We start from the raw sequence: 26,382 nt of genomic DNA on the forward strand, positions 1-26,382 counted from the left end.
TCCAGTGTAACTCCACAACTTCATGGTCCAGTTGTTCTCTAATGTGCTTATCAAGGAGCACTGGTGTTTTGGTCTGTTTTCCCTCCTTTCCTGTTTTGTTCTTTCTGCTCTGTGACATTTCCATCCATCCTGAATCGAAAAGGGAGATCAAACACGGAAACAGAGGAGGGGGGGTTGAGCCTTCAGGGCGGGGGTGGATGGGAGGGGTTGGTGGGTAGCAGAGCTGAGGTAGATGATTGGCCCCGTCGGGCCATTCACCACATCGACTCGGCTGCGCTTGTTAGTGGGTAAGCGGCAGCAAAGCCGCATTCTTCCTCCCTCCCTGCCTGTCTGTCCGCCCACAGGTGTTGTGTTCAAACATTGTTGTTGCTGCTTAGCTCCACATGGCAGAACCGGGCCGCGGCTGGGGAACAGACCAGAGCACGACTCAGCTGCTTTTGAAGTTCATCATTAGCACTTTTGGCAGTGTCACATTCTGAAGTCTACCCGTGGATTTTCCCTCCCTGGCTTTGTAGATGTTGTCATGAATGTTTGCAGAAGTGAAGTCGACATCTGTATGAAAGAGAATATCCTATCATGCATGTGCCAAACAAAAGAGAAAGATGGGCACCCGTGTAACCCTGGGAATTAAGCAAAAATCCAGATGGGGATAACCTCCTTCCAAGCCCACAGTCCCAGTTAGCAGGTGATTAAAACAAATTGAGGTGAACCAAAATCAATGCTGTGTGAGCGAGAGCGTCTCCCGTTCCAAAAGGCGATTTTTTTCACAAGAATCAATGAGATGACTAATCGCATCAGTCCTCCCTGCCCGTGGTGATTTATGGGAGCGTCAGTCAGCTGGAGTGTCAGCCCTAGACAGGAGCTCACAGATAAGACGGCAGTCTGGTGGACGCACCCTCAGAGGGCTGCACTGAGACAGTTAAAAAGACAGGTAGCTCACAGCCCGCTCATCACAAGCCTGAAGGTGAATTAGTCATAATATTAAGTGTGTGTGTAGCTAGTGTGTGCGCACGTTTGGCTGAGCTATGGTTTCTATTTCAATTCTGCCAGGGTTCGTCAGTGCAGCTCACTGCTATAATATCCACCATCAAGGGCTTTTCTCAAGGGTGTTCCAATAGTATTGAATGGCCTACTTCTCTGTGTGCTTTTACCCTGTGATAGTGTAAATCATTACATTTTAGTGATGAAAGCAGGATCACTTGAACTCAGCCTGGTCCTTGAAAAACTAACTGCAGGAGGGGAGTTTGAATTTCAACAACATTTTACATTCAGAATCTTAGCTAGGTTTAAGCCAGGGACCAGTTAATGTGCGTGTGGGAGAGAGACAGTGCGTGTCTCTGATTCAGTTGTGTTGAAGAGCTGATTGATTGGGGGTGGGACCGGGGGCTTTGATTGCAGCTCCAAAGTTTTTGTTTGGTGTGTTTTAGCTGCTTTGTTATTGTCTCTCCTAATTTTATATTGTTTTGATGGGTTTTATTGCGAGTACTAATTAGGTAGCATTACTCAAATATAAACAAAATTACCTCAGAGCTTACCTCAGCACTAGATGCAACAGCTCCCAAAGTAATGCTTCCGAGGCGTTCATTATCATGCAATCAGTTGTGTGTGTGTCAGTTGTGTGTGTGTTTGTGTCTGAGTGACCTAGGCCGACTGGACCTTTTTTGTCTTAAAAAAATAGGTCTTCTAAAATGTTTTGTGCACATTTATGGTATGATATGATTTATGTTCAAGAACATCTCATGTTAAGATTCATAATTTTGCAAAACCATAAAAAAAACCTACATAAAACCTGTGTATAACCTATACAAACTGCTGACTCCTCCCTCCTGTTATCCAGCTGGTAGAGGCTGCAAGTCATCAACAACTGTGAGGCTAAATGGTGAGGAGTAACTAGTTACATGAAACTAGGTACATGTAATTAAAATAAATGTAAGTGTAATCCACTAGAGTTACTGAGGAAAAAGGACCATCCAGATTGTTACCAGCGCTAACTCCAAAAGCCAGCATCTGTGATGGTATGGAGGTGTGTTAGTGCCCATGGCATCATGGGTAACTGTCACATCTGTGAAGACCCCATGAATGCTAAAAGGTACGTGCAGGATTTGGAGCAACATATGCTGCCATCTGGACGTCTTTTTCAGAGACATTCCTGCTTATTTCAGCAAGACAATGTCAAGACACGTTCTGCACGTATTCCGACAGCGTGGCTTTGTAGTAGAAGAGTTTGGGTACTAGACTGACCTGCCTGCAGTCCAGACCCGTTTCCCACTGAAAATGTGTGGTGCATAATGAAGCACAAAACACAACAACAGAGACCCCTGAGTGTTGAGCACCTGTCGTATATCAAGTAAGAATGAGAAAGAATTTGACTTCCGAACAATATTTAGTGTCCTCACTTCACTCACACTTACTGAGTGTTGTTAAAAGAAAAGATGTTGCAGGCATCAAATTCAGAATGAGTGTATTTTTACAGAAAAAATTGAAGGAAATCAGTTTTAAGATTACATTTCTTGTCCTAACTGTACTGACTTAATTACAAATCATTTCATTCTGTTTCTATTTAGTTTTTACACAACATCCCAACTTTTATTGAAACTGGGGTTGTATTTAAATTACAAAATAAATTTAATTGCAGTTACTGAGAAAAAAAGTATTAAATAAAAAAAACTGTTACCGTCGATCACAAAGGGGTAACATTCGAATATTATTTTCAGGTTGTCTGCCGGGGCTCTGCACTCTATTGAGTGACCTCTTCTGGTTTCAGAGGCGTTTTGCCAAAGGATAATTGTGAAAAGTTCAACTTGACCAACTTTTCTTATTGTCAAGCCCGACTCGTCATGTGGGTTTTTCCTGGTCATCCAGCTCTGTCCAGCACTGGGACCTCTGGTGACTTATCGATCACGGTGCTTTCATTTTGAACACAGGGTGAAAAAGAGAAAACCCCCTCCAGACTCCTCTATGAAAAACTACATTCTGAGCAGCCCTGTTGCTCTAATAGAGTTCAGTTTAGTGCGTGAATCCTTGTTGTGTGTGGAAGACTATTTTTCCCTCTCCTCCATGGTGCGTGCCATCATCATTAGCAGTCTTCTGCACAATAGCTAATTAGCTTTCTCATCTCCGTCTGCCTTCCCCATCCTGACTCGACTCAGCTAATCCCAGCCAATTACGAATAAAAGCTTTCTTGCCGCTATATAGGTACGTGTGGGTTAGTTTTTGTGTGTGTGCGTGAGCGTCTAGTATTGCATATCCCTCTGAATGATGGTAGCACTTGCGAACAACACCATAAACACATACCCCCGGGTGACACTTGAATGATTTTTAATGTCAAGCCACTTGTTAGAAGGATGGCACGGTGCCTGTCCTAATCACTCTAGACAGCCAGAAACGGGACAGCCAGACGTAGACCCATCGCAAAGACATGAATTTGTAAAAAGCCCTGCCAAAATACAATGGCTTGCATTATTTCATGGGTCCCGGCTGTGGTGTTAAACTCTACATGTCTCCAAAGGTTCTTTGTTATACTGTGGCGGGCTGTGTAATCAGTCTGACATAAGGGTTTTTGAATTTTTTTGTTTGAATTTCTGTCAAGAGAAAGTCTTAATCCCGAAGGCTATGAAAACACAAATCCATCTTTTTCCATAACGCTGACAGGTCCCTCAAAGATATACCGACTATCCCTGAATTTCAATTCTGTCAGCCACAAAAACGGGACCTGAGGATGAATATAGTCTCTTTGTTTTTACAGTGGCTGAGAGGAGAGGGGCTTACATGCCACAATTCAACGGAGACTCTTACTTGGAGCTGAAGGGGCTCCATCTCTACGGGCACGACCTGCGGTAAGTCCCATGTCTCTACATGAATCTCACACAGCAAAGACGTGTGTGTTTTACGAAACACAGAATGTCATGTAGGTTTCATAGGCAGGGTTTGTTCTGCGCCTAAGGCAGAGCTGCCTTCTCTAAACCTGAACTGAAGTGACAATGAGGGAAAAATAACACGTTATCTACACCTGAGCGTGTAGAATACATACTCTCTCTGCCTAATTTCCATATAGAGAGAGTAGCTGTGCAACAAAAACAAGCAAACAAGCGTCTTTTGTTCTATCTTGGCTACATATAGTACATATACTAGTGTATCTCTGACTCTTGAATGTGTTTGCTGACTTTGCTTGTGCTGTTTCCACAGTCAAAAGGTCAGCATGACAGTGGTTCTCATGGCCAATGACTCCAATGGTTTGATCTTCTACAACGGACAAAAGTCTGATGGAAAAGGAGACTTCATCTCTCTGTCCCTCAAAGACGGGATCCTGGAGTTCCGCTATGACCTGGGGAAGGGACCCGCTACCATCAAGTCAGTATCATCGTCTAACAGCCTAAGGCTGTGTTGCACAAACAAGGATTAACTTTTAAACCCAATTAAATCATGGATTAACTTTAAATTATGTTGCACCAAACATTTAAACTAGCTAAAAATTAAGAAAGATTCAATTTAAGCCTTTATGTAAACCTTGGTATTAACTTTAACTTTACTCTTGAGGAGATTTAACTTTTAAAAAGGTTGTCTGTCTATATTGAGCAAAATAAGTTCCTCAGAAGAAAGTTTCAGCCCAAATTCAGCCCAATTGAGTTTTATGTTGCGTCTCTCTTGTTTCTTTCAGTCTTCTTTCTAAAACTGTCTGCTAGTTCATGTCAGGCATGCTTTCACTGTTTTATGATGCTCATTCATTTCATTATGCTGTTGTCCATTCTTTGTCTGCTGAACTTTTTAGCTAGCTAGTAAAGAATGTAGTGCTTTGATAACTTTTTAGCTAGCTAGTCAAAAATGCAACTTTTTATTTGGTTTAGGTATTTTGTGAACATTTTAGTTAGCTAGCAAAGAGTTTACCATTTTCTGAACTTTCTAACTAGCTAACAGTGTAATTGTTACCTTTTAAGCTAGGTAACAATAATGCAATGTTTTATTAAGGAATACAGAGCAGCTAAAAGCATTAACAGTTTGCCCCCCTTTTTGTGTTTACTAGGTTCTGACAGCACTTGAATGAATTATTTATTTACTTATGTATTTATTAATTCATTTTAATTTGGTTAAGTAAGAATCTGCATATCGATTAAACTCTTAAACTATTTGAAATTTAGTTTTGCTATCTCTAATAAAACTAATCTCAGAATAAATTACTCTTTGTAGATGCAACCCAATCCAAGCGGGTTATTTTACACAACTAATGACAATACAACAAACAACTCTATACGGACAAGACATGAAAAAGATCAATCTGAACATGCTACAGGTTAAAGGATGAGCTGAACGCAGCATTATATTTTTTAATGAGCCAGTGTTTCCCAGTATCTAACTCGTCTGAGTTTCCATAATTCAGGAGTAAGGAACCAATCCAGCTGAACGTGTGGAACACCATCAACCTGGAGCGCTCCACCCGTAAAGGAGAGATCATGGTGAACAAGAAGGACCCTGTCCGCGGGGAGGCACCGGTAAGAACAAGCAAGCTAACAAGCTGCCACTAACGGTTATCTTGCTTTCAGCATGAAGGGCTGACGGGCCTATTCTATGCTTAGCCTTGCTTGTGCCGTACATACTGTATTTGTTTGATCATCTGCGTGCTCTTATCATATCATCGCCACAACCTCGGGTTTTAGCGCTCCCTTTTGCCCTTGCAAAGGTGTTTCAGCGTGCCGCTTCAGGCACAGTTGAATCAGCAGACATCCCCCCTTTGCTGAGGTTTTCTACACCGTGCAGCTCTGCCGACTTGATTTGCTAAAAATATGCCGCTATCTCCCGACATCCGTCAAGGTAAGAGGGAGAGCTCCAGATGTAGAGGGCCAGTTTGACAAGCTGTCTTAATTCTGAAAGTCCTGTAATTCCACTTAAAAAAAAAAAAAAAAACTTAGCTTTTCAGCTTACTGACATACTGGAGATAAAACTTGGTGTGCATACAGAAAACAAAAACAGCTTTTACTGCTGGTATACAGTCAATTTTATAAATTCAGCCTTTGAGGTGGTGTCTGGGGAGGTGAAGGCAGCAGATAAAGGAGATAGCAGCAGCGAGAGGAGCGTAATGAAACTCCTTAGCCCTGCATCTAGACCAATAAAGCAGGTACATGCTTCCAAATGAAGGCGATCTAATAGTTTGATAAGCCTGTAAGTCATCCAATTATATTAAACAGTGTAATTTGTGATTATGAACATGCACTCTGTCAACTCCATCATCTTTCTCTAAGACGCAACGCTCCCTTCCTTTTTTTTTCTTCTCTCGCTGCTCTGTCCTTCCCCCGCTGCCTCCCATCGTCCGTATGGTAATTGTGTTTTACTCCAGCAACAGAGGCAGAAAATCTTATTAAAAGAGGAGAGCAAGGGAAAAGTGAAGATGGGTGGTGGTGGTGGTGGGGCCGGGTTGGAGTGGGGAGGGGTGCAAGGGATGAGCTGAGACTAGTTATGGAGCTCAGTGCGGAGAGCCCATCCAGTAGGCTCTGAGCTAATTCTCTCCTACTCCTGCTTTAAGAACTAGGAGGGAGTTAGGGTGCGCTTTGCTCAGAGAGAAGCGCGTATCATATCAAAGGTGGTCACACACAGGCACATGTATGGATACACGGTGCATGCTGGGAGCGTTCATCATATCAAAGACGGCCTGGACTGCCAGCACGGTGATGTGAAGACTTTCAAAGGCACATAGGGGCAGACAGGAGAAATAAAAATCTACTTCACCTCTCGTTGAATGGCAGCAGTCTGTAAATGAGGTTTGGGTTAAGTGGCACTATTCACGCGCTCTCATCCATGAATTATTTTTTTTCTTTTCATCTTTTCTTAGTGACACCAGCTGCTGCATGCATGCCCTTCTTAGACTCTCATTTGCACTGAGTGTAAACACACACTCACACAGCTTTGTGGTCATATATACAGTATATAATGCAGATGTGCATGTGCAAAAAAAGTGGGCTCTTCACATTTCTCATATTCTTATTTAATGTACTTATCTCACTTGTCAGCGCTACACTGCAGCTATGTTTAATACTCTTACAGATGTGCCCAGTGTGTATGTGTGTACACGTGTGTGCGTATGAGTGTGTGTTTTGTGGGGCTTTTGCACTTGCCTAGCTCTGCATGCCTCTCTGTGCACAGACACTTACTAGTCTTCCCCTAATAACTCTCTTCCTCCCTATTTTCTTTTCTTCTCTATGATGTGCTGTCTGGAAATAAGAAATCACGCAAGGTAATGAGACAAGTCCCAGTCACACCTTAGCCCATATTTCATTTGAGTCGTTCACTATGTCCTCTCACCCCCATCTCTCCATGCAACAACAGCACAGGGAAAAAAAAAAGGTGCTTCTGCAGAGCTGCGGGCAGCTTTAAAGGTGCCAGTTCTGGAGAAAAACTTTGCCATTTCATAATCCCATACGCGCACGCACACAGCACTGAAGTGGAGATGCGTTTAAAGAACACGGTTTGGCTTTCACCTCGGTCCATCTGCCGTGGGGGCGGAAGAGGGTGGGAAGGTGGGAGGGAAGAGGGAAAGGAGACAGTCATCTTTGTGACGGCCATTGTTTTTAGCAACAAAGAAACGTCTTCATTAGTCCAGCGTAGGCGGGGATATCACGCCAGTGCTGCGTGGCTGTCGAAAAAGTGAGAGCGGAGACGAGGGGAGGCGAGCGAAGGGGAGGAAATATACCGTAGGAGACGATGAGGTGCCAAGCCAAGCCGGGCTGTTCTTTTGTCATCTGCTCTCACTTCTTTTTGGAAACAGGAACAGTCCTCCATAATATCACAAAGTCGCTCACTCTTTCACCCACTCACTCGCCCATAACAACACAAACACTCACTGAGCATCACCGAGCAAGAGTCACCCCATACAACCAGCTGTCCTCTCTCACCAGGTGCAGATTATTACCTGTTTAAAAGGATAGTTTTGTTTATTTCAAGTGTGTTTGTGTGAGGCCCTCACCCGTGGTCAGTGTAATACCTGCAGAACATGGCAGTCAGCACACCTACAGTTTGGAGAAGCAGAGAGGGGCACCAGCAAGCTCAGCAGTGAACTGCTGTGGACAGGGTCAGCAACAAAAAATGTTTTAGCCACCTTAAAGTGGTCCACCTAAAAACAACAATACCAGTTTAAGTGTTCACTATGTTTAAAATATTTTCACAGTTTTACTTAGACAGGCTTATCCAATTGGAAACCACCCTCAGAAGAACCAAATATTCTTTCTTCAAATCAACCAAACTCAATAGACCACTTCCTCGATCTGTGAGGCTGTTTGTGTTATTGTGTGACTTCTGTGCTTTAAAAAAGATAGTTCTGAAGTCACACAACAACACAAACAAACTAACAGTTTGAGGCAGTGATGGATCAGCAACTCTTGTGTTTTGCAGGGTAAAATCAGTGATGTCGCCTATTGTATCTGGTTGGTTTGGAGAGAGACATATTTGGCTTATATAACTTCCGTTTCCCACCTGAAAAGGTTGTAAAGTAAAGCAGCGAAATATTCCAAATAAAGCTTAAACCTGATTTTTTTCCAAGCTTCTGTGCTGCTACTCCTCTCTGCTTTTCCAAAGTGAGGCGTGCCAACTGCTGTAGATAATACACTGACTATCGATAAGTACCTCATACATCCCCACTTCAATTAATCCAAACTATCCTTTTAAAACAGAGCAGAACATGATGCACCATTTCATTGCATGCAATCTCACTTAAGAGTCATAGAAAAGTAATTTTACACAGGTACGATGTAACATCTGAGTCCAGGAGAGTGAGTTCTGAGTAAGTGAGTGTTGCAGAACATTAAGGTCAACATAAAGAGCCTGAGGTGGACAAACTTTGCCCTGCAAACAGTGACAACTTTTGTCTGAGCCTAGAGGCACCAGATACAGCTGGGTCCACCGGCTTTGGCCAAGGTCCCCGCCCTGTCGCTGTTGGAAGCGGCTCAGGGTGCAGTGACACAGCCGCGGGCTCCAGCCAAGCACCGCTGCCTCCTGCACTCCAAATCCCATCCTAAATAAAAGCCGAGCTGGTGCCAGCTTGCCTGCACAAAGCCTGTTTATTTGGCCCCTTCCATCATTTTTCCAGCAATTAACTCCACTTTACCCCTCTGGCAATTACTGCTCTACATAAAATAAAGATCATTAATTCCTTCCTTCTGAAGTGGGCTGGCTCCTCCATGCAAAAAGAAGGAAGCGGCACCTTGCTAATGCAAAGCAATTGTCCCAAAGGTTTGGTGGAAAGAATCGAATTTCATAGCCGTCTGCCGCACAAATGAATTGCAATTAATGTGTCTCCACACTCAACTGTTTGAAAGGTCGGTGCTTACGATCAGCCATTCATTAGAGACGTCTGTAAAGAACCATCCATATCTCAAGTCCAGCTTGCTCCTGATTTCTTTTGTAGTCTCTTTTTATGTCTCTCAGATAGAGGATAATTGACCACTCTCTTTGAGAGACATAGAAATCAATTATGTTGTAATGTATCAAGTGTATTGACGTGGAAAAAAGGCAAGGAAGTGCAGTTAAAGCGTCTGCGTGCTACAATATGGGTAAATCCTTTGTTTTTTTAATGGGACAATCTATATGAATGTGACACGTCTGCAAATGTGGTTTATTAATCTCACTCTTTATATCTCGGCTAAAAGGATGCAACTTATTTCATGCTCCCTGGACACAAACACATAAGTCACTTAAGTAAAGCCGTAAACCATTACGTCCTAAACAAAAATCCCCTGAGAGAAATCGCAGATGGGGTATGGAAGAGATTAAATTGGGCATTGTATGTAGAGCTTTTTTTAGGTTTGCACAGCTGTAGCTCACCAGTTGATACCTCTTTCTGTCCTGTCTCATCAGAACCTGCACATAGATCTTAACCTGAAAGAGTCTCTTTTTGTTGGCGGAGCTCCCGACTACAGCCGGCTAGCAAGAGTCGCTGCACTTACTGAAGGCTTCAAGGGAACAATCCAAAAGGTAAATCTTTACAAGCCTCTATTTCTTGAGGATTATTGTGTCAACAGTGTTGCTTGTTGATTTTACTGATGTGTATATGTTATTTTAAAGCAACAGGTAGTCTTTCTAGATAGTTTTGGTGTGAGTTGCCAAGTTTTTGGAGATAGCTGCCACAGAGATGCCTTCCTTCTCTTTGATATGGAAGGATTGTTGATTGTTGTGGGCAAAGTATCAAAAAATACATTTGAACTCAACAGCAATGTCTCTTTCAGAATTCAAGACCCAGATTCAAAAACCTTGTTGTGAGCAGTTCCATGTAGGAACTATTTTCTTTCTGCCGACAATGCCAACTGTATCATCGTGCAGAAGGAAGCGTGCATCTGCTCATCCATGAAGGGTTCATACTCGTGACAGTGTGGCATGTAAACATTAATAGCGTCCTCCTTGGCTGACCAGTAACTTATCATCCATATGTAGATGCATACTTCCTTCCACATGGTGGTACAGTTGGCGTTGCCGGCAGAAAAGAAAATACAGTAGATCCGGTAGCCTGGTAGTTCAGTTGGTAGAGCGTTTGCCCTGTGTACCAAGGCTGGGTGAGTCCTCTGTTGCGGTCGTGGCTTTTGCGCCCGCCTGTAGCCCTTTGCTGTGTGTCATTCCCCCTTTCTCATCCCTTTCCTGTCATATCTGTCCTGTCAAACAAAGATGTAAAAAAAAGTATTTAGAAAAAAATTATTCCTTCATGAAACTGCTCTCAACAAGGTCTGTTGATTATCTCGAGTAATCAAATCATGATTTCTGGAAAGTGACATTGCTGTTGAGTTTTTCAAATGTATTTTTTAGGCCATTTTTAGTACCATTTAGTTTCATTATATTCAAAAGAAATATCTCTGTCTCTAAAACTCTGCAACTCACACCAAAACTATCTAGATGGATAAATAGCATTACAGGTAAGATGAAAAATATATGTTTTTGATTTTGGGCTAACTGTCTCTTAAATGAATAGAGGCCCCTGTGCTTTCAGATATACAGTAGAAAATTCAAACCATAAGTTATTAGCTGTCCAGCTGTCATGCTACAGACCCCCATATTAGTAATTTTCCATTATAAGCTCACAGTGTGACGGGCAGTGACTCTGCTCATTTGGATTAGCATGCACTAATAATAGAATGCACATTTTGAAGTCCCTCCCTTTTGCTACTCTCAGATCTTTCCCTGACAGCCTTCCAGTTTTTTTTCTCCACTTTCCAGCAAAAAGCTCATCTCTGAGTGCCAAAAATAACCCGGCAGAACAAAGGCAGGATGTTACTGTTTGTGCAAACTTGTCATTAGTTCTCCTCTGCAAACTTTCCCTTGACAGTTTCGAGCAAATCAAAAGCTAAACGTGGCGTTTGTCTTACTTGGCCTGTAGGGAATAGTTAATTATGAGGAGGACGGGATGTACTCTCAGTTTGATGTCCCTGCATACATGTGTGTTGTATCAACATCTGATATCTGAGACATTTTCCTGTGTAGTAGCAGTGTGGAATTCACATCTAGAGGAAGGACAACTTAAAAGGAATCCACAGTATCACTTTAAACAATTGTTTGCTCTTAGGATGTGTTGTGATAATTAGGTTTAATGATCGTTCAGCTGAAAACTGAAAGCCCCATAACACGCTGCTTTCCTTTGGACAACAACCAAAAGTGGTAATAAGTATTTATCTTCAATTGTTTTGCCAAGGAGAGAAAAAATAAATCAGATTAATGTGACAACAAAAGCAGTGAAACAGAGATTTAAAAGCAAGATAAGAATCATAAAGGTAACCCTCCAATGAAAGGTCAAAAACAATTAATATTTAAAGTATTACATAAACACATATCTGTAAAACTAGCTTTTAATGAGATTATACTTCAGCTTGCAGGCAGGTTGGTTCTAAATGTAGAAATAAAAAAATCTTGTATTTTACAACTAGACATTGAAATTGAGCTTCTGGGAATGATATGTCAGATTTACAACTGTAAGTAAGTAACTTTATTTGTACAGTACCTTTTAAAACAAAGTTACAAAGTGCTACATAGGATATACATGCAGAAAATTAATAACTAACATATTTAACAATAAATAGAAAAATACATTGTACGTGCATAGAGAGAAAGATACAGTACAGCCTCGGTGGGCAAGTCTGAGAAGTTTATTTTAGGAGATGTGGGGAGACTGCCTCAGAGAGATGGGCCCCTAACTGCAGAAGCACAATCGCCCTTGGATTTGTGGAGGGTGCAGCGTACAAATACAAGACCTTGGTTGGATGATCTGAGGTGGAATAGGTCTGCAAAAGTTTGGAAATGTATGAAGGGGCAAGACCGTGTAGGACCTTGTAAGCTGTGAGCAGAATCTTAAAGTCTATTCTATATTAAATGAGGATGAGGAGCCAGTGAAGGGATGGTGAAGGTCAGGTCTGGTTAGAAATTAGGGTATGGTTTAGTAATTCTACAGTAGATTGCTTGTGACTAGTATGTAATGTTACCCTTAATGGAGTATGTACCATGTATTTATTGTATACTATATGCAGTATGACATGCATTAAAGGTCCTGAAAACATATTTCTCAATCATTTTCTTACTATGCACGAACAAGCAGCGAATATACCTACAAGTCCAAACAGTTCTGGATTATTCAGCATGACAGATTTCTCTATCTCCATTTTTGTCCTTCCTTTTCATATGAATTTGAAGTGAGCCGGGCTCAGTTTGAAAATGGTGATGTCGCACATTTGTCTGTACCAATCAGAGTTTTAATCCAAATGTGATGACAGCTGTGGGGTTGTTTTTGTTTAAGTTGCTAAGCAACACATCACAAGGCCCTGATGAGGCAGATTAGCTCAAGTCGTGAATACAACCTAAGAATGTCTTTTTCTAAACTTTACCTTTAGTTGTTGCTTATGTAATAATGAGCTTTTCATCTAAAAGAGATATACTTGAGATTTGAAAGTAAGTTTTCAAGGTAGTTAAAGAGGTACTCCTGTATTTCCATAAAGTTGTCACCAGAGACAGGAGTCACTCAAGGCAACAAGAAGGGTCAAAAACAAAGATGAAGAGATATTGCGAATTTTAGTCCCTTGTATGAGTCAAAAAGTTTGGGTACTACATTTCCGATGCAACCAGTAGCATTATTATTAGACTGTCCCTGCCTGTTAAGTGAACTTGCATGGCTTAAGTTTGAAACACAGGCCTTCTATAATGTGAATATGTAGTCTCTAAGTCCAGAATGAGATAATGGTTGTTTTCTCCAGCATTCAAAAACTCATCCAGAGCAACAAAAATACACTGACCTTAAATTATGTGAAACATCATCTATGTGTCGCTTTAACCCTGTGTTTCCTGCCACCAGATCATTCTGATGGGCACCCCCATCCTCAGAGAGGAGAACGCCTTGCGCTCCAGCAATGTAGCCATGTTCCAGGACCACCCGTGTTCCCAGGAGCCCTGCCATAACGGCGGCCGCTGCAACCCCCAGCTGGAGAGCTACGAGTGTGTTTGCCTCAGTGGTTTCTCAGGAGCACACTGTCAGAACAGTGAGTATCTCTGGCCGTCATTGTTATCCTTCCTCATCTCACCGTGTTACATCTGTTTTGATCCCACTTCAAGTCAAAGAGCCACAGACGATCTTGATGCTTAAAGGGATAGTTCGGATTTCTTGAAGTGGGGTTGTATGAGGTACTTGTCCATAGTCAGAGTATTACCTACAGTAGATGGCTGTCAGCAGCAGTAGCACCAGTGCAGGAAGGACAAGGTCAGCAGCAAACTGTAGTGTAGCCACTTAAAAGAAGGCCCACCTAAAAAATCTATATTTTCACAGCTTTACCTTGGCATTAGACAGCCTTTTCTGACGGGAAACTGCTGTTATATCAGCCACTACCACTTAACCACTACCATCACTACTACTACTGCCTTGATTTGTTTGTTTGTTTGTGTTATTGTGTGTCTTGGGTTTTAAAAGGACAATGCAGGTACACATTAGCAAACTAAGCGATAAAGACAGCGGCAGACGAGCCACTCCTGTGTTCTCCAAGGTAAACTTACTGTTTTTGCTAAGGAAGTCTGGTTGCATTGGCGAGAGTGATATTTGGCTCATATAATTGCAGTTTCCCTTCAGAAAAGGCTGTCTTGGGGCGCCCCTATAGCTCAGTCGGTAGGGCGTGCGCACCATGTATTGAGGCTGTTGGTCCTCTGCAGTGGCTGCTGGTTCGAGTCCCGCCTGTGGCTCATTTGCTGCGTGTCATCCCCTGTCTCTTCAACCCCCTTTCCTGTCATACCTTCAGCTGTCACTGTCAATAAAGGCAAAAATGCCCAAAAAAATAACCTTTAAAAAAAAAGAAAAGGCTGTCTTGCAGCGAGGTAAAGCAGTGAAAATATGCTAGATATAGCTTACACTTTACGCCATAGTGATTTTTTTTTAGGTGGCTGCTGATCCTGTCCACAGCAGTCCATTCCTCAGCTTCCTACGCCTGCTGCTTCTCCAAACTGAGGGTGTGCTGAGTGCCAGCTACTATAGTGAATACCCTCACTGTGAATGAGTGCCTCATACAACCCCTACTTCAAAAATCCAAACTATTCCTTTAAAAATATACCTAAACATGTTTGTGAGTATCCATGTGATCAGCCTACGTCTAATTCGGTGGTTAGCAATACTTGCTGGCTTGCACTCATCTTATCATGGCAGCAGTGAGTAACTGTAACTGTACAAATGTTTCTCTTTCCTCATCCAATATTATTTGGTTTTACTCTGAAAGGATGCATGGCAGCATTTTGGCTGCCTTTAAAGCGAAGAATGAGTGGGTCTGAAATCAGTGATACTTTATGTAACACAGCTTGTTCTTGGCTTGCGTAAATAGAAGGTGAACTACTAGTCTTATTTCTCTCTGCTCATAAGACCTTTGTTTCAGTTGTGTTCAGTGTAGGCAAGGTAACAGTGTCGATATCAGACATGTGATGTCTCTTTTAAGTTTGGGGTTATTACGTATTGATTTCAAACCAAAGCGGCAGTTATGAAAATGATGAAACATGTCAACTGAATATTCATGAAGTGCTCTTTTCGAGAGTTGCACATCCCTTTCATCATCTCCCTGCCACTCTGCCAGACATATACTCACTCTGGCCCGATCTGTCTTACATACTCAGTCACTGCCTTCGCCATTAACCTTGCGCCTGTGGCCGGCTGTCCCTTTCACGTTAATTAAAAGTACAAATGCACCAACACTCCTGCCCTGCCCCATTTGCTCACACTCCATTGCCTTCAGCTCTGATAACTGAACCCTCTGTCTTATTGATTGGTGTGATCTCATCCTCCGAACAATCCTCTCTTCCCCACCCTCCCTCCTTTACAGCCATCTACGAGAAATCCGCCGGAGAGACCGAGGCCATCGCCTTTGACGGGCGGACGTTCATCGAGTACCACAACGCCGTCACAAAGAGGTAAGGAAGAGGACAAGGGGAACATCCTCATCTATTCAGCTTCATCCAGCATCCCCATTGTACTGTAATAGCTATTAGCCAAATAACCCCTCTGTCTATCCATCTCGTCCCTTGGTAAGCCGTGATGACATTGTTGATGATATCATCAGTGCGAGGGCTTCAGGGTGAACCAGGCGCTTGGCTAATAGCTCATCCCTCCCTGTCCATGGCAGTCCTGCTCCGCTTTTGACAGGATTTCACTAATTAGCAAGACGGTTAACAATCACAGTGTTGCCCTGAGCGCGTTCAGTTCGCTCTGTGGTCTGCCACTTAGCACACACTGGACAATAAGCACGCATTAAACTTTTTATCCTATTTTGAGTGTGTATACTGTTCTCCGTGAAAAAATCGTCATCCAAAGACAATTCGGCTGTGATTTTACAGCCCTGTTAAGGCAAAAAAGCTGATGACGCAAGTGTAAAATGCTTTCCGGAGCGGGCGTAAGAGGAAAAAAGAAATCCCATCCCTTTAGGCAGCTGATGAGACATTTTTACTCTTCCATCCATCTATGAGGTTGGCAAGAGTGCGCCTCCAGGTTGGCACAAACAAAAATGTTTATGTGATGAACCTGAAAAGACATCAAGCATACGGCTCTATATCTACGTCTCACAGCTCTTCACACAAACACTCAGAGGTGTGAAAGCCGGGCCACAGTCTGCAGATCATCACACTCCCATGGAGACACACACAACTCACACTCACTCACAAACAACTGGCTGGAAAACTCTGTCGGAAGTGTGTGTGTGTGTGTGTGTGTGTGTGTGTGTGTGTGTGTGTGTGTGTGTGTGTGTGTGTGTGTATGTGTGTGTGTATGTGTATGTGTGTGTGTGTGTGTGTGTGTGTGTGTGTCTTTATGTGTATCTTTGTTGTTTGCCCATGATCTACAGGGTTCCTATGCAGTACGGAAAAGAACAAAAAAGTAGGAAAAAGTATGGAATTTAATCATTTTCTGGCCTGGATAAGTACTAACAATGTAAACAGAGTATTTATGTTCAGTTTTCTGTGTTATATAAATCAGAATTTCTAAAAATGAAGGGATCATACAAGCTGAGGTTTTTAAATGGTGTTTGGAGCTTCTAGCACAGAGCTGCCCGTACATCAAAGCCTGTAACACAGCTCTGTAATTCCTTATAATTGTCCCAAATCCAGACATCCGCAACAAAATTACGGTGAAAGAAAATACGCCAATATCTGTCAAATTGCATCTTCTCATAGCATCACAAATAGCTAAATTCTAAAGGCACAGTTCACCCCAAAATCAAAAATAGATATTTTTCATCTTACCTGTAATGCTATTTATCCATCTAGATAGTTTTGGTGTGAGTTGCAGAGTTTTGGAGATGTCTGACTTCTCTCCAAGATAATGGAATTAAATGGCACTTGTGGTGCGTGAAGTGAAAAAAAAAATCTTAACATCAATGTCTCTTTCCAAAAATCATGACCTGGTTACTCAAGGTAATGCACAGACCTTGGTGTGAGCAGTTTCATGTTAGAATGTTACTTGTTGTTTCATGTTAGTTTCATTACCATAGAAACAAAGTGGTTCCCACATAAAACGGCTCACAACAAGGTCTGTGGATTATCTTGAGTAATTGGGTCATGATTTCTGGGAAGACACACTGGTGTCGAATTTTTTGGAATGTATTTTTTCAGACATCTCTATGACCCAAATCTCCAAACCTCTGCTCAAACCAAAATTTTATAATTAGCACTACAAGTAAGAGGAAAAATATGTATTTCTGATTTTTGGGTGATTTGTCCCTTTAAACTTGTCTGAACATGTATGAGTTAAGCAGTGATGTAATTAAGGAAACCGCACCTTTGTGGCTGTGTTCATCGTTGTTTTCATGAACACAATGAATAAACCAGGCTGCACATATGCCTTGAAAATGAAATTATTTAAAAGTTCACAGCCATTATAGAGACTAAAGAATATCAGAGTGACAATAATATAATATTTTTTATTCAATATATCAAGGGAAAATGATGCAACTATATGTAGTACTGGTTAGTTTACTTCCTCTTTGGGCAGAGATGTGTGACAGTGGAAAGTTGTCCAACTTTCTGTGTAGCAGTGTGGACTGAACAGCCACAATGGGCAAATGCAAGTTTGCCCAGCTAGCTAGCTTGCCAATCCCAAATCTATCTGAAAAATCTACCGAGAAGTCTGGGAATTTGAGTCTGAAAAAATTAATCTCTGCACTCTGGCATCATAATTTAGTGAAATAATTCATTAAGCAGATGGCGTGCTGGAGTTTTCAAGCCTGGGAAAGTATGGAATTTTGAAATAAGAAATGTGTAGGAACCCTGGATCCAGCGCGTTCCAGTTGCGTGACCTTTGTCCCGTCCTCCAGTCTTTGTCCACACATGTCTTGTCTCATGTAAATGTCCTTCACTGTCTTTCCTTTTCACTCAAGCCAACTGACCAATGAGATCCCAGAGTAAGTAGACTTTCTGACTGGGTTTCTGCCCAGATTCAAATCAAGCCCAACTAACAGCAACAAAAAAAGCCATTTTTTGATAGTTAACCCAGTTGAAGAGATTAAAGCACATTCAGTTCCTTGTCATAATCTCCACACAGAAATCATCCTTCCCACTAAAGTCCAATTTTACATCTAAGCTCCATATCCGTGATTTAATTTGACAGATTTCATTATTTTAAACACATCCTGCAACGCCATTAGATCCTTTCTTTTTTTCTCCAGTACAAAGGGAAGCATGAATGTGTGCATGATAAGCATTGTGCTCAACCCTCAACCCCGAGACAAAATGAATTGCTGTACTAAGAATGTGCAATATTTTATGCATGGTCGTACCTCGTTCATAAACAAAATGAATTGCCATGCACTTTACGCTGAATGGCATTTTGTGTTACGTGGGAAATGAACGAGACCCCTTGAAAACTGCAAGAACAGGATACGCTAAACACCCCTTAACCTAGTTTCTGGTGCCTGTAGACTTTCTGCTCGGGAAAACCCACGGTCATGACTTAGTTATTAAGGGTTTTTCTTCCTGCTCATTAGCTTGGTAAGTAACCTCTTTTTAAAAAATCCCACAAAGTGGCGAAGCAGAATTCAGCTCAAATTAAGCCGACTGGATTCAGCCCAGAGTTCCAATCCACGCCAGGGCTTCTGTCATCTCGTTTTTGCCAGATCTCTAACTGTAATTTTGAATAATTACGGAGTCGGCCGTACAGAGAGGCAGTGACATGTTAATCACAGATTTGTCTCCCTTTGTAGATTAGACCTCCAATTGAGATCTCTCCGCAGTGTGTAGCCATGGGCATCAATCTCACTTAGCAGGAGAGGACAGTGGTCCTTGGAGCCAGACTGTCAAAAGTTTAATGGATGTCACATTTACTAAGAGCCACAACGAGCGTGAATCCTAAGCAAACCAGAGCACGGCTGGCGCAGGGCGTGCAGCTCAGAAGGCGTGCCGATCAATTCAGCTTGATTTGATTTTATGAAAGAAATGAATACATTTCTCGAGAGGCCATTAAAGAGCCGGACGAGGCCAAAATGTCAAAACGCTCACCTTGGGTTAATGTTTCTGTTACTATTTACAGCACCCTTTGATCACTCCTCCTTCACCTCTCCACCCGTATCTGAAAGCTCAGGTCGATTTGCTCAAACCCCATTATTTCAGTGACAAATCATATCTGGCCGTGGCTCTCGACTGATACGCCGCTTGACCCCATTTTTTGACAATTGCCCAATTTTTCTCATTCATCGCTCCCATCTCTGGACAGAAGATAATTGCTGCTGCACCGCGGCGTACAGCGCCATAAATATAAAGGAGTTGTTCAATAATTGGACGCTGACTTAAAGTAGCCTTTCTTCTGCTGTGGACACTGACCATGAATGTATTTAATCTTGATGTTCATGATTTAAGAAAATGCTTCATCCCAGGGCATTTTGATGCATTAGTCATCCATCTTGATCCGACTAGTTCCCCTGAGAACCTCCACTTATGGTTGTGGTGTGATCAGGGCTAAGCTACACACTTCCTATGATCACACAGCTGTTGTTATCGACTGTTGACCTGGTCGATAGTGTAGTAGAGCAGATAAGTTATGCTTTTTGCAGCTCCAGGTCTATACCACACCTCTGTGAGTCCCCCAGTGGGCTCACAGCACCCTTCCCTCCTTCCTTCTTTCCTTCTTGCGCTTACACTGCATGCCGTTGACTTTCTCCCCCCTGCTCCCTTAAAGTCCTGAGTCTCTGGAGAACCCATCTGACCAGAGGTGAGTCTCTCTCAAAAAGCTTTTAGACTTTGGTGCCGTCCACTCATCCTCCCCCCCACTCCTCTCCAGACAACCCCTCCCCGACCTCTCACAGGGCTAAACCCTCCTCCGCAGAGACAACATTGTTTCCATTATTGAGATAGAGTTACCAATACGAAGCACAAAGAGCCTCTGCTTATGCCTCAATTAATTCTGGAGTTCGGAGCTCTGATAAAACCAGCCAGAGCTGCAGCTTCTGTGCAGTAGCCGTCCTCCCTGATGGCTTTTTATTATTCTAACCACTACTGCCACCTGCAGTCCAAATGGAGCACAACACTCTGGGACAGTCTTCTGAGAATTTGAATACATACAAGGAGTAGATAAAATCCCTCCATTTACAAAAGAGAAACAGCAACACTCCAGAAATCTATGAAGTCAGTGGTGTATATGAGATTTAGGACGCTGTGCGCTGGCGTTGTTTTATTCATGATATATTCAGCACTTTTAATAACCTTGACCTTATCACTGACAAGCCACTCCGATGGAGATTTATTGGGCCCTGTAAGCTCTTTGAGGGTTTGCCAGGAGAGGGTTCACTGAGCTGTATTTGTGTTTTTTTTTCTCTCTCTCTCTCTCCAAAGAAGAAAAAAAAAGAAATGATGCTCTTAAATCATACTTTTTTTTTGTTCCTGTTTACCTCAGCAGATTTAGTTAATCAAGGGGGTCAAAGTTTCCAAGCTAAGCATGTTTTTAAGGAGAAAAAAAACCTGGGCAATAAAGCAATAGTGATATGTATCAGCATTAGAGACTTAATCAATAGAAGAAAGGAAATTGTTCAGTCCACCCCAACTTCCGAAAAACACAAAGTTGCCCCATCCCCAATAATCAATTGTGTCAAAATAAATGATATCATTTAAAATCTATATTTAATAGAAGCTGAATACCTGCGTCAGTGACAAACTCATCATCACAGGTTGGTTTATGATGTTACTGAGTAAACAGTATTTGTGCCAATTGTGTCTGTAGATCGAAGTGAATCAAAAAAGAGTCTTTGTGATGGTGTTTTTACTGTGAAAAAACATGGCCCTTTGGTTTAACATTGTTTCTGAAATGGAAGACCCACAGGAACAGAGGGTATTTTAATGTTAATAATTCAAATTAATTGAGCTGACCTGCCTTCCAATAATGGATCTTGTAAACAGCATAAATTAACGTAGGTTGTAGAACTAAAACCAGCCAGTTTTCCATTTCTCCTAGCTCATAGTAAAAGGTTGCATAATTTGTGCAAACAGCTATGCAGCAGTTTTTCTGTTCTCCTCCAAGTTCTAATAAGATCCTCGCCCTTGAATAAAATGTTCAATAGTTTCACTTAAATGCATTAAATGCAAGCCACCATAAAAGCACATAATGAATATGCCCTGGCTCATAAACAGCATACACCTTGATTTTGGAACATACTATGAATAACGTTCAAGCAGTTATTTTTATCTAACAGGTGTGTTGCTTGGTTGCACCATCAACACCTGACACAAAAGAAACAGCATGGAATGAGAAAATTAGTCCAGGTGACGAGGAAATTATTAATAAAACAGCACAGCTCACCATTATGGCAGTTTCATTTTTTTTTAAGTTTATTAAGTTTGTGTGCTTTGATAAGTACAGTGGTTAAATTCACAGTAAGGCAGTTCTGTTCAAAATAAAATGGTTAAAATAGTGCATCAAAAATGACCAATAATTATCTATATCAACTGAAATGAAACATTCAGGGTTCATATGGGTGCAGGAAATCCTTGAAAACACTTGAACTTTAATGTGGTGTTTTCAAGGAAAGTGCTTAGATTTTGGATAAAGTTGAAACTGCTTGCAATTGTTATTGCATTACTTCCATGATAAACTGCTACCTGACTGAGTAGTTTGCTTTTTAAATTAAGAAAATAAAATAAGCTGGATATTGAAGTTTTTCCTTGCCATAGTGCACGTCAGTGCTTACTTTTGATGGGTACAATTGGATGTATAGAGTATGGTTTAGACCTGAGTCCTGAGACAACTTATGATTTGGTGCTATGCAAGTAAAATTGAATGGAATTATTGACCCAGCCAGGGTGTGTAGGATGCCTAGTCTACTTAGTCTACTTAGAGACATCAATTTGAAACATAAGATTTTTATGCGTTTTCCTTCAATATGTCACCCTACAGGGGTATATACTACAGGGAATCTAAATATTTTATTGATTTTGGAGCCCCCTGTGGACAAAAATGGTAGTGTTTCCACTGTAATAACCACAAAATATTATATCAAAGAAAAAATTATCTAAATAAAAATCTCCTGCTTATTTTAATTGGCTAGCATATTACTCATTGTAACTTTGGCTGGGAAAAATGTAAACACATTGCAATGCACCTTTAAAATTGTAGAAAGGTGCTTTTGATTTTGACTTTGGAACAGATTCAGGAACCCTGAACATTTTATTGTGATAAATTTTCCAGCTATATTACCTAGCCTGGGAAGAAAATCAAATTTGACTGTGGATTCTTTCCCCATTTCTGCTGAGGTGAACCAGCATTATTGTTGGCCTGAGCTGTCAGAGTCGCCTCAGGCCAGCAGTCAATAAACTTCAAAGTTAAATATCATCCCATCGCTTCTATACCTGATTCCTGCTCATTAAAGAAAAGAAAACAGTGAATGAGAAACTACTTCTGACAGAAGTAAGAAGTCGCCATACTCAGTTTCTCTTTATCCCCTCCCATTTCCTGTCCTGGTTGTACTCCCATGAGCCTCTCTGCTTGCTTGCTGACTCCTTTGTCTTGTTGTCTGTCTTGTGTAATTTTTGTCTCCAGCTCTGTGCTGCTGTTTTTGTTGTTTTATCCTTGTGTCATTGGTTCTTTGTCGTACATGTCCTCACCTTGTCTTTGTCTTTGTGTTGAAATACTCTTTGAAGAAGGTGGAAGTAGATCCATTTGGCAGATGTGCACACATGTGCACAGATGCTGATTGATGACAGACAATCATACACACACAAATTAAAGGTATGATTCTCTGGATGTCTGCTGTATCTCTCCTGGACTCACACAGAACAGAGGGCCTTTACTGTAAGGGTGTTTGTATGCAGGAATGAATGTGTGATGGTGTTTGTGTGTGCGCACACTTACAGTAGAGGAACATCACACTGTATTTTTCTCACACATTGGTGACAATGACGCACAGTGCCTCTTAAGGATAGCTGGATGTCGCCTCGTCTCTGCATCCAAATCACCCCTGCAGCTGTAGCAGTCAAGAGACTGGAGATCAAACAGCTGCCTAAGAAACATACACACATTTACACACACACACACACACACAGAGGAACACAGGAAGCACTGAGCAGCAATGCAGTACAGGCTCAGTAGGATGTAGGAAAGCTAATAGGAAAACAGCCCCCTGCTACTCCTAAACTCAGTCTGCATCCTAAAAAAAATCACTGTAACTCTGTAAGTATAAGGCTGCAGGGCCTGAGGCACAAAGTGCTCTGGCTACATGTGCTCGCATCACAGAAGCATATGTGATGGCTTGAATTATCGGTAATGATTCAAGATACACGACATTCATTGTCACACTGGTAATACAAATATAATCATGAGAAAAACTTTGTATGGGATGCTCCGTTACAGATGACCAGTAAATTAAGTAGTACAGACAGAAGAACAAATGTAATAAAGTATACAATGATAAAATAAAATGCACATTTCTAAAATTAAATATGCAATAATAAAATACAAGAAAATTAAATGACATAAGAGGACTTAAATATAAGAACGCATACATATAAAGCACAATAGAAAGTAATTAAATGACTCCTTCAGACAGCGGCAGAGGTCCCTTGCTTCACATAAACTACAGATGACACAAGTTCCAGCTCATTAGAACTCGTTTTGATGAATTAACTTGAAAGGTAACGGACATATTTCCTGTTGTTCTAGTGAGAAGGCTCTGCTGGTGAACAAATTCGAGCTGAGCATCCGGACAGAGGCGACCCAGGGCCTGGTGCTGTGGAGCGGGAAGGGCGTGGAGCGCTCCGACTACATCGCCCTGGCCATCGTGGACGGACACGTCCAGATGACGTACGATCTGGGCTCCAAGCCCGTGGTGCTGCGCTCCTCTGTGCGTGTCGACACCAACCACTGGATACGCATCAAGGCCAGCAGGTAAGACGAGAGACTGCTGGCAGGTAGCGGGGGATCAGGAGTGAAAGCATTTACAGTTAGACCAGGATTAGACTTAATCCATATTGTATTTGTGTTGCTGTAAACTGTGTGATCTCTTGCATGAATCCTCTGCTACACGGTGATCCCTTGCACTGCGATGACTCTGATTAGTTTCAGATTAAGGTTACTTTCATGCCCGGTCATGCATGAGTGTGAAGCATTGCACATCGAATTGCTTAGACACATTACTGAATGTTCAAAAAGGAAGAAGATGCAGCAACATCCTAACAGATTTTTAGCACATTATAGGAAATTTAACCAGGAAATAAATGAAAAAAACTAATAGAAACTCAGAACAGCATCCATATGAACACATGCACTGTACACAGACAGTGTAATACTTAAATACATTGGTCTTATTTGAAGACTTTTGATGATCCTGTTGGACAGATTAACTTGACAGGGGACACTTGGGTTGTTGTTAACTGCTCCCCCACTCACTGTACAGCAGGCAAGGCAACTTCATTAATATAGCGCTGTTTAAAAGGTCAAATTGCGTTATATAAGGCAAAGAAATTCATTAGAACAACATTTAAAGGTGCAGTAAGCAATTCTGGAGAAAGATAGTTGTTTGTTGAGTCTCTGTCCCAAGTCATCAAATATTAATGTTGACGTGAGCTGTGATTGGCTAAAGTCTCTCATCATGGACTAGATTTTCTAAAGACTAAAAACAGAGCCAAGAGGAGGAGCAGAAGTCAGTTTTCTTAATTTTTTCATCAGAAATTAGAAAATATACCAGGGACGCCTTCATATAGTGTGTCCCTAGGAAGAATTTGACATATTTTACAGTTAGTTATGTGAAAGAACAAGACAAGAGAAATGTATTAGGTAGATATTAGACGTATTAAAAATATTTGCACCATGTCAACACAGAAAATCCATAAAAACATGCACATCAAGATTAGACATGTATTAAAAGAAGAGTCTGGATCTGCTCGAGGTTTCTGCCTGTTGAGAGGAAGTTTGTTCCTCTCTGCAGTCGCCTCAGTGTTTGCTCTTGGTGGGAAAAAATGGGTTTTTAAAGAATATGATCGATACCTGCTCTATATGAAAAGTGAGATTTTGACAGGGCGCTATACAAATAAAATTTGAATGAATAAAATAAAATGCATATTCTGATTATTTCAAATAAGGTATAATAAAATATATATAAAAATATAAATAATAGAATAGAGTATAAATAATAAGACTTAAAACAAAACAGAAGAAGAACAATAACACTTGAATATAATGGGATGCCTTAAGGAATTGAATTATATTATATTATTATTTAAAACATAAACTATTATCTGTGAATGAGCTCTTTTGGAAAAAAAACAAATGAATACTTTTTTCATATCATATCATGATAATTTAAATGAGCGTATTGAACAACTTTTCACAGACCCCCTGGCAGAGTGCCACAGGGCCACTGGCAGTCCCCAAACCCTTATTTGAGAACCACTGCTCTACAGTATGTACATAAATAGATAAGCCATAAATTAGACAGAATAGCACAGGTTTCGCTTCAGTACGTGGATAATCATTCCAGATGTAGAAGAAAAACACCGCCGCGTGTTGATGTCACATGAATGGATTCCTTCATTAGAAACAAATTAACTGCCTGAACTTTGAAAATGACCCACTTAACACCCTCCACGTGATCTCTGCTTTATCGCAGCCGAACATTTGCTTTCAACATGGCTGTGAATGGAAGTATGGAGGATAATTAGATTGGTTTCATCATGTAGGGCAGGAATAATCGATCCTCGAAAAGCCCCTGCATCCATTTCAAAACAGGGATTTGGCCAAATCTCATCCCGGGCTTACAAGGAGTTTCTGGAAGATGACATAATTTGGATGTTGATGATGGTGTAAATCGCAGCATGTGGCACGGAGCTCGCATAGTTACAGAGCTATCTGTGTTCGCGGCTTGCCTTTAATGACACTCTCTCTGTTGGAAGCTCACTTTAGCGGGTTCAAATTAGCCCCGTCGTCACAATTCTTAAGTGTGTGCTAATGCGTAGCGCGGAGCCACCTATAATGAATGGTGCTCTAACGGCATCTGTTAGCTGCTAGACAGGCACATTTAGAACGCTGCTTGGCAAAGGCAGTTATGTGAGTGCTTAGTGTGCTGGCAGTGGAGCAATGGAGTCTTGATGCCTCAGATTAAATGAAACTGCTATTTGGAGCTATTCAGTATGACATGCATGCATCACACCGACTTCCAACTGCAGCTCTCTCTTTTTCTTTCTCCTCCTCAGAGCACTTAGAGACGGCTCTCTACAGGTTGGCAATGAGGCAGCGGTAACAGGGTCATCGCCTTTGGCAGCAACACAGCTGGACACAGACGGAGCGCTCTGGTTGGGTAGGTGCCCACACATGTTTTTTTTTTTTTTTTTTTTATAAAAAATGTCATTCAGACCTGAAAATGTGTCTACAAATGCCATACATCAAGTCAGGGGAATACTTGTAATTCTCCAGTACTTTTTCATCCAAGCCAGTGGTAGAAG

The 26,382-nt window shown here is 41.5% G+C and overlaps 1 protein-coding gene across 11 annotated transcripts in view; it reads left to right on the top strand.

The window, feature by feature from the left end:
- agrn (agrin) overlaps positions 1-26,382 on the top strand; it is a 348,754-nt gene that overhangs the window by 315,934 nt on the left and 6,438 nt on the right. For 3 of the 11 annotated variants that reach the window (XM_084721694.1, XM_084721696.1, XM_084721702.1), the window contains 11 exons: positions 3,746-3,836; positions 4,186-4,350; positions 5,375-5,486; positions 7,211-7,222; positions 9,838-9,954; positions 13,304-13,487; positions 15,300-15,387; positions 17,844-17,867; positions 19,637-19,669; positions 23,606-23,830; positions 26,134-26,237. In XM_084721694.1, the coding sequence (XP_084577820.1) occupies positions 3,746-3,836; positions 4,186-4,350; positions 5,375-5,486; positions 7,211-7,222; positions 9,838-9,954; positions 13,304-13,487; positions 15,300-15,387; positions 17,844-17,867; positions 19,637-19,669; positions 23,606-23,830; positions 26,134-26,237 (1,155 nt within the window). The remainder of the gene's footprint in view (positions 1-3,745; positions 3,837-4,185; positions 4,351-5,374; positions 5,487-7,210; positions 7,223-9,837; positions 9,955-13,303; positions 13,488-15,299; positions 15,388-17,843; positions 17,868-19,636; positions 19,670-23,605; positions 23,831-26,133; positions 26,238-26,382) is intronic. The other 8 variants (XM_084721700.1, XM_084721705.1, XM_084721704.1 and 5 more) reach the window with 4 other exon arrangements.

The sequence above is a fragment of the Lutjanus erythropterus genome, chromosome 6 (assembly GCF_056507025.1).
Source record: "Lutjanus erythropterus isolate fLutEry1 chromosome 6, fLutEry1.hap2, whole genome shotgun sequence".
NCBI classification, from domain to species: domain Eukaryota; kingdom Metazoa; phylum Chordata; class Actinopteri; order Lutjaniformes; family Lutjanidae; genus Lutjanus; species Lutjanus erythropterus.